The sequence below is a fragment of the Trichomycterus rosablanca genome, unplaced genomic scaffold (genome assembly GCF_030014385.1).
Source record: "Trichomycterus rosablanca isolate fTriRos1 unplaced genomic scaffold, fTriRos1.hap1 scaffold_178, whole genome shotgun sequence".
NCBI classification, from domain to species: Eukaryota; Metazoa; Chordata; class Actinopteri; order Siluriformes; family Trichomycteridae; genus Trichomycterus; species Trichomycterus rosablanca.
Window position 1 is genome coordinate 82,491 of NW_026947006.1, and position 9,048 is coordinate 91,538.

General features: G+C 43.5%; 1 protein-coding gene across 1 annotated transcript; it reads right to left on the minus strand.

Annotated features, from left to right (window-relative positions):
- Nucleotides 1–2,672: 2,672 nt before the first annotated feature.
- On the minus strand, nt 2,673–8,619 carry LOC134305989 (protein NYNRIN-like). The gene is made up of 4 exons (XM_062990255.1): nt 4,959–8,619; nt 4,441–4,456; nt 3,580–3,771; nt 2,673–2,787 (listed from the first exon to the last, which is right to left on the minus strand). Exons 1-4 carry the CDS (start codon nt 8,617–8,619, stop codon nt 2,673–2,675), a joined length of 3,984 nt encoding a protein of 1,327 aa, XP_062846325.1.
- Nucleotides 8,620–9,048: the final 429 nt, after the last annotated feature.

A 9,048-nucleotide genomic window follows, 5' to 3' on the forward strand; every position in this document is an offset into this window, starting at 1 on the left:
AGGTCGGAGTGAACTAGCCAGCTAGCAAGGTGCACACGATGGCAGACAATGCTAATATTGTCGACCTGATTTTGGCAAAGCCATTTGATAGTCTTCATTACGAGGAGAAAGTTAGAATTAAACAGCAGGGCAGATCAACATCTAAGATTGACTTGGTGCAAAAAGTAGGGAAAGGTAACAGGTCTTTTCAGCTCTCCTGGTATGACTGGTCAAGTCCCTGGAAAAGATGCCTACTTGGAACGATAGGATCACAGGCCATTTTCTTGAAAAGGAACGGAGGGCAGAATTTATGTATAAATAAATTGACAAATTTTATGATGTAATCCGACAATGAGCTTCCCCTCTTTGAAAGACCAGCAGCCGCCACTGATGTGGAGCATTAGGGGGATTGAACCAAAAATGTATTTGTTTCTTCTGCGACATCACTTGCAACTCAGAAATTACGTTACAAAATGCCTCTTGTAATTGTCTCTCAGCTCCACAGAAATTTGTCCCTTGATCTGAGAGCAATTCAAAAGGACAGCCACGTCGTGCAATGACGCCATAAGAAAACTGTCCATATTTAAACTAGTCAACAAATCTAAATTAATACAACGTGTGGTTTGACATTTAAATATGATTCCCCATCTTTTCTCCAACCTTCTCCCCAGTTTCACTGTAAAAGGACTGAAACAGTCTTTTGGTCCACAAACTGTGGACCAAAACAGGGGCTTGAATAACCTTAATTTGGATGATGGTAAATCTTTGGCACACATGGTTTTGATCACCACTTTCTACATTTCAGACAAGACCATTAATGCTTGTGCACTGCTTGCCTTTCACGTAATATCAAAAAGTGTCGACGCAACTCTGCAAACACTTTCAGATCCTGGATGGAACAAACGTTTATCATAATCCTTAATAAGTAGTTGGGTTATAGGATGTTTGGGATCCAAATCTACTGGATGAACGGACTCAGGATCCACATCCAGAACCTCTCTAAGTCTCCCACAAACTGTGATGAGATTCGTCTCATGGTCAAATTGAGAATAAAGAGTAAGACGACTTTCAGCAGGAATGTCTTTACCTGTCTTTAATTTATAAAACTCCTGAGGAAAACATTCCTGTTGAACTTGTCGAAAAAGAACTTTCTGAACTTCAGATGAATCTGGCATCTTATCAGAGCTTTGCAAAGGTACCACAGTAGCATCAACAAAATCTGTCCATTCTTTAAAGAGAGAAGGAATAGGAACAGGAGCAACACATTTCATCTGTGAAAACCCACAAAATAAAGGTTTATGGAGCTCTGGATCTTCAGAAACTTGTAGGCCACTGATCTGGAGAAAAACAAAGAAAAGCTGCATCCATCTATACTGAGAATTTGCAAGTTCAATTAAGGATTTACCTCGCCTTATATCATCAGCAGGATTTTGTGCAGAATCCACATATTGTCATAAACGCACATCAGTCAATTCTGCAATTTTTGTTACCCGGTTAGCCACAAAGGCTTTGTACCTACAAGATGATTATTGAAGCCACTTCAAAATTGTGGTCAAATCAGACCATAAGACTGTGTTATCCAGGGGTAAATTTAACTCTGTGTTCAACAACTTACTCCGCTGTGCTCCTGTCAAGGCAGCACACAACTCTAATCTGGGAATGGATAATTGTCGTTTCGGTGTGCTGTGTTCTATTCTTTTATCCAGGAAAGAAGGACAAATACTGATTAGTTAAGAGAAAAGATTTATTAAGCATCAAATATACAGATTGGTAAAAGTAATTCTGGGCCCAGGGCACTTCACACACATGACAGCTGTATGTAGAAGTCCCGTCCTCTGTGGGTTTGTGGTTCCTTCTTAAAGGGCTGACTCCTCCCTCTCTAACACTAGTCAACCAAAGCTTTCCCACGATTTCGCTGAGCAAGGGTATTTTCTTTGCACACGCAGCAGAAGTACAAGACTTGTGGTGTTTTCCTGTTCAGTCAGCTCTCACACTGTCTGTGTAGCTAGGACAGGAAACATCTGTACACATTGTTCCATTGTGAACCTTATTTTGCAGCTTACTTCTCAAAAGATAAGATCACTTTAAGTTTGTCTTTCCTTGGTATAGAACGTACAGAACAATAGACTATTGTATTTCGGTTTCCTCTTTGAAAAACACATACATTCACATTTTAAATGTAAACTCAGCATTTACAAGGCCTCTTACAAAACAGATGAAACATTTGTAATCTGATACAATTAATACAGAACATTAATACTCAATTATACCCAACCTTCCCCCCTTAATTGTCCTTCAGGACAATTACAAATCAAACAAATAAACAGAATCACACATTTCCTGATACAAAATGAAAATTAAAAGATTAAGCTAAATAAAAGTGCTATCAGCTCCCCGTTATGCGGAGATCGGGCTGAAAAACACCTAATGACTATGAAACAAAAACCCGAATAAGAACAACCTATGCTAGAATAGTATTTGTGAACAATCATAAGAATAAAGCATAAAAATTAGAACGGGAGAAAGATGAGCAGTAGATGATTTGGATTTGTCAGGTCCTGCAACTTGGGCTTCCTGTTGAGACAGAACTGCTATTCTCACCATTCTGGACATAGTGAGAAGAATTAACAAAAACAACAAAACAGTATAATAGAATATACAATAAGAAAGAAAAACTGAATTTTTCCTCCACTTCAAACTTCCTCCAATTCAACTTCTTCTATCTCCTGTAGTCCTAATAGGGGAGTATGCTGCTGAAAGAACTGGGACTTCAGGTCACTCCCGTTGGAGAGAGTAGTCTCAATAAGTCTAGTAAGAAGGGTTCGTATACACGGGATACAACAACAGCCACATACCACGAGCAGAGTCATAGCACAGCAAATTGAGGTCATTATACTTAAAATTAAGGCTTTGTACTGACCAAACATTTTGGTCATCCAAGTGTTAAAGGGGTTCTCAATACCACTATTTTCAGCTAATTCATTACTTAAGGAGGTCAGACCCTCAAGAGCCCTGGTTATTGTCCCATCAGGGGCTGTATTGTTAGGAATAAATGTACAACACTGTTCCCCAAACATCTTACATACACCGCCCTTTTCAGCTAATAAGAAATCCAATGCTATCCTATTTTGCCACGCCATTAAACTAGTCTTGTCAAGTTGCTCGTGTATTCCTTTAACGGCATCTCTTGTGTAATTTACAAATCGCTGCTGATTATAGTATATGTAATTTATCCAATCTACATTTTTATTAACAGTGGACCACCAAAATAACAAACTTTCAAATCCAGCTGCAATTTGGTCTCTAGCTTTAAACTCGTCAGGGACCCCCCTGGGCACTCCAATATTATCAATATATACATGTGGGTCAAAAGAGCCCGATGGGCCTGCGACTGCTCGCTTAACACGGCCACGTGTATCCGTCTCCCTTCCCACCGGCTCTCCACCCAATGGAAGCACATATAGTGGCATCACCAACTGCACCAGGGCACAGGTTCCCTTCCAATTCTTAGGAAGCTTGGACCTTAAGACCTTAGGATCACACATCCACCAAACATCAGCCCTGGAAACGCTCTGATCGCTAAACCACCCGGAATTGAACCCGTCTGAGGTGTTTTCTGCGTCCACGGTGTCTCCACACCACTTCAGCTGACCCACCTCAACGGTCCCCGTGTTCCTAGCGAAACAGGTATAGTTCCCTCTGTAGGGCATGTATGCTGGGGGTACCACCTTCTGCTTCACTTCTGGGAACAGGTAGTGCACAGTGGTGCAGTTCCCACAGCCTGGAGAGCCACTGAACAAGGAGACCACACATTTTAGACCTTCTAGATCATTATATCGATTTAGAGGAAAAGGTACAGTACCCAGGTGTGGCCTTGCTGAGGAGCAAGCATAACAGTTGGATTTGTTGGCAGCGCGCGCAGTATACATGATCCAATTTAACCACTGATTTTCATCCTCGAATCCAGTTTCTAATGCAAACGTGTCCTTTATAGTAGTTATATTTATGGTCTTTATCAATACTGGCGTTTCCGTGGGAGGCCCAGTCACAACAATACTGTTGTCTGGAATGACAGTGGTTAGCTTAGGTGTTGGCTTCGGGATCACTGTCAGTTTAAACAACCCCAGGTTATCCGAACCCGACTGATAGGAGCCTAGCATTAAATACCTGCTGTCCCCTTTCTTTGGATTTTTCAGGGTCAGCGTTAAAGGGTTACATGCACCCTTACTGCAGGGATGCGGGGTGCTGCCTTTTATTAAGGACAACCTAGAGCTAAGTTCTTTTCCGCCTGTTCGATCCCCTGACTTTTCCTGCATATCTACCCAACCTTTGTATCCCCAATCTTTACCTGTGTTTGTCAACACTGCAGACCAACTACTGCACGACAATACATTTACTTCCACATTCCCTTTCTTCCTCAAACACTTAGTGTTACATATGTACTTTTCTGGCCATCCTAACTGATTCTCAACATAACCTGAACAATCCGAGATCGCACACAAATCAAACTGAGCAACACAATCAACACCCTCGGTACATGTAATGGTTGGGAGACCTTTGTTCACACTGCGATAGGTTCTATGAGTAGTCTGGTTTCTGTGGGACTCTGCTGTGGCTATGAAGATGATAGACAGAACAACAACAATTATTATGGAGAGTACACATATTGTTATTTTCATAGATGCACATCCCAGTCTCTTAAAAGCTTGGACGGTCACATCAGAAGGAGGGTTAAAAGGCATTTTTTTTTTTTTTAAAGAAGTTGTACCTTCGGCAGGTTTGAAGTGTATATTACTGGGTAGGTATCAGTCTTCTACCCTCTAATGGACAGTGGGAATACACTTATATGGTTTATGAATCAGATTCTACAGTTTTAATCCCACTGTCTGCCAAATCTTTTCTAACTTCCTGCAATGAGCGGGAAGGTGCTGTAGCGGGTACACAATGTGTTAGGTGGTGCCAAACTGCCCCTTTTTTACCTTTCACTTTGACGGTGTGGGTTGTTACCTCAGTGACTTCCCACGGACCCGACCACCTGGGCTCAGACCACTTTCTCTTGTGGACTTTCACCCGTACCCAGTCGCCAGGCTTGACAGTTTTAAACTCCAGCCACTCGCTGTCATCTGCTGGTGGTTTCGGAGGGGGCTCACTCCGCTGGACCTGTGTAGACAAAACTCGAGTAAGATTAGTTAGAGCCCGCATGTACTCATCTTCCTCTGTTTGCCAAAGGTCCAAAACTGGACCTGTAACATTATCCCTAGAGGGCCCTGGCATCCGTCTCCCCGTTAACAACTCATGTGGAGACAAATGCGTTTTTTCCCGTTCGACTGATCTCATGGACATAAGGGCAAGCGGTAGTGCATCTACCCATGTAAGTTTTCCCCCATGACAGATCTTTGCGATCTTGCTTTTCAATGTCTGGTTTGCCCTTTCTACTAGTCCCTGGGAGCTGGGGTGATAGACAGCTCCAAATTTGTGCACTATTCCCAAGTGTTCCTCCACTTCCCTCAAGTGCTTGCTTGTGAAATGTGTGCCATTATCAGACCTGATCAGTTTAGGTACTCCATAGCGTGGAATGAGCTCATTCTTGAGCCATTTCACCACTGTTTTAGCATCCTCTCGTCTAGAGGGTATTGCTTCCACCCATCTGGTGTATCTGTCAACCATTACCAGAATGTACCTAAATCCCCTTACCACATTATCAGGTCCCATGTCTGTAAAATCAATGCAAATCTCCTTGAAAGGTGCATCTGGAACTGGAAAATGTCCCATGGGTCTCTTAAGGGGACGCTTGATGTTAAACTCTGAACAAGTAGGGCATTCTTCCACATAATTTTCCACCATTGCCATCAGATATGGGTGCCACCAGTGTAATGCCACTTCTTTCATGGTTCGTCTGGCTCCCACATGGGTGGGTCCATGAGCTTGTCTAATTAGCAGGGTGCATAGCTCTGCTGGAGCCACAAGCCTCCCATCTACTGATCTCCAGATTCCATCCCTCTCTACTGCTCCCCTTGCTAACCACTGATTTTTCTCATAGGCACCACTTTTCTGTTGCATCTCACGCACATTGTCAAGTGATAAGTCAGGTATTCTTACGTCAGCCTTTACAGTCATTTGTACAGTGTAACCTCCTGCCTTTTTAGCTGCAGCATCTGCTGCATTGTTTCCCAGTCCCTCCAAGTCACTTGTCTTGGAGTGCCCTTTGCACTTAATTACAGCTACTAGTTTGGGCAACAAAGTAGCACTTAATAAGGCTTTTAGGGCTTCTGCATGTTTCACAGGAGTGTTTTGAGAGGTCACAAATCCTCTCCTCATCCACTGCGGTCCATCCACATGGACTGCGCAGTGGGCATAAGCAGAGTCTGTGTAAACATTTAGGACCTTGTCCTTTCCTAATTCTAAAGCTTTTGTAAGTGCTACTATTTCGGCAAGTTGGGCTGACGCTGGCTGGGGTATGATTTCTGCTACTCTAGTGACAAAGCCTTTCCCCTGTTGTTCAATTACAGCAAATGAGGCCACATTTCCCTCTTCTCCTCTATAACAACAACCATCACAAAAAAATACCACTTCAGGATTTTCTAAAGGGTCACTACCGAGGTCTTCCCTGAGTCTCAGGTCCCTCTGGGCCACAAACTCACAGTCATGTGGTTCCAAATCAGTGTGCGGTAATTGTTTTGCCATATTCACCGTATCTTTGTGTGTGAATGTGATGTGTGGTTGTGTCAGCGTATCGCTGATCCTCATCTTCCTAGTGGGTGAAAGAGTGAATGCTGTAGAAGTAAGAAAGGCAACAACACCATGGTTCGTGTTGATCACTAGAGGGTGACACATGACTAAATGAGCAGTTTTGTTAACAGCCTTGGCTAGAGCTGCAATTTGTCTAGTGCAATGTGTTTGGCCCTGTTCCATTACATCTAGTTTTGAGCTATAGTACATGAGAATCTGTCTATTACTTTCCCTCCCCCCTTTCTGAAAGAGAACGGCATTTACAATACCGTTCCTTTCAGAAACATCTAGGAAAAAGGGTTTTTCATAATCTGGGGCCTGTAAATGTTCAGCATGCGCCAAGGCTTGCTTTAAGTCAATGAAAGCTTTTTCGGCGTCAATGGTCCAGATTAGTTTTGCTTTAAGGTTCCTGTGTCCCACCATAGCCAAACAATCCCTAAGAGGTTGCGTCAAACCCACATAATCAAAAATGAAATTACGGCTGTAGCCCGTTAACCCCAGGAACGCTAGTAGATCCTGAACTGTACTGGGTTTACCATGTTGCAGGATGGATTGACGTTGTGTAGCAGTCAAAGTGTGACCAATGGCCGAAATTTGGCGTCCCAAAAAAGTCACCACTGGTCTAGCAACTTGCAATTTGTCCTGTTTCACCTTGTATCCAAGGTTAGCCAGCAACGTGAGCAAGGAGACAGTGGCTGCTAGACAGGTGTCTGCATCAGGGGCTGCTATCAGTAGGTCATCAACATACTGGACTAACACCGTATTGTCAGGTAAGGTTAGGCTGGACAAATCAGCTTTAAGGGCTCTATTGAACAGACCTGGGCTGTCCTTGTAACCTTGTGGCAATCTGTTATATGTATACTTCTGTCCCTCATATGTGAAAGAAAAAATTTGTTGACAGTAGCTGGCCAGTGGGAGGCAGAAAAATGCATTTGCCAAATCGATAACAGTGAAATAACAATGGTCAGGGGTCAGATTTTGCAAAGCTAAGTATGGGTCTGGGACAGGGATATTTTCAGTAACAGTAGCTTTATTAATTTCCCTTAAGTCGTGCACCATACGCCATCCCTTTCCCTCTCCTTTGGAGACAGGTAGGATCGGGGTGTTCCAGTCAGAATTGGATTTTCTGAGAACACCAGCTGTCAGTAGTCCAGCTATGGTGTCTTTTATACCTAGAGATTGTTCTGGTTTCAAAGGATACTGAGGTTTCCATACTGGGAACACACCAGGCTTCAAACCGACCATAATGGAGTGGTGTGTCACCAGACCTACATCAAATGGGTCAATGGTCCAAATGTGAGCTGGAACTTTAATTAGGTAGTTTTCAGTCAGTTCGTGGTTAGTGTGTTCTCTACCATGGTGTCTGGACAGCAATTGTTCCTCCAACACCGCTTTGTCAATGGATTGATTGTCAATTTTCCAGTAAAAGCCGTCTAATGACCTACTTAGACAGGGAATTTCAGTGGGAACATATGTATTGGTCATGGCTTCCTTGACCATTGGGCCCAAAGACCTAGCCTCATATCCTTTTCCTATGGCTAGTGTGACGTGGGGAACAGTTGGGTGGCCAGTAGCTTCCACAAACCAGGCTAGCTGATCTGGGCTAAGCGAGACAGATGCGGCCACTCCAGCCGCACCAACATATAGGTCAGTTATTTCCAATAGTTCAACATGACCCTCCTTTTCCTCCTCCCATGCTTGTTGGTACTGTTCATCAGGTGTGCGCAAATAATTATAGGTACAATGTAATGGATCAATGGGAGGGGAGTAGGCCCCAATGGACAGGATCCAAGGCTTCCAGGACTGATAAGTACGCAAAAGACGTGGTGTGTCTGGCCCGTCGATCAACAGTCTAGACCAATAGACAGTAGCATTAAGTGTCGGGTTGTCTGGTGTCGGGGCATTGGACATGAACAAAATCTGAGCAGTATTTGGCGGACGATGTCCTGCTAAGCATAATTTCAGGCCTTGATCTGTACAGTAAATAGTAGCACCTAATTTAGTCAACAAATCACGGCCCAACAAATTGACAGGGCATTTTGGAGCAAATAGGAAAGAGTGAGTTAGGGTCTGATTTCCAACAGCAGTAACCAATGGCTTTGTGTATTTTTGAGTTTCAATTTTCCCTGAATATCCAATTGTGTTAAGGGTCCTGTCTGTCATTGGTGGCTGCCAGCCCCCTGCACCCATCAAACAGGATGCAGTGGCACCAGTGTCCACCAACAACTGAACAAGGCGACCCTCCACATGGCAGGTGACCAATGGTTCTTTTTCAAAAGCTTTCACACCTGCTGTTGGATACCCTGGGCCCCATCAGTATGAGTCACTATAGACCCCATC

Bases quoted from the DNA above. Each gene is read 5' to 3' on its own strand.
- LOC134305989 (XM_062990255.1), bottom strand. From the start codon at position 8,619: ATGTCCAATGCCCCGACACCAGACAACCCGACACTTAATGCTACTGTC. The intron at 2,788-3,579 runs GTTCAATTCCGG...CCTTCTTACTAG, and splicing joins GCAGAAAACACCTCAGACGG to ACTTATTGAGACTACTCTCT.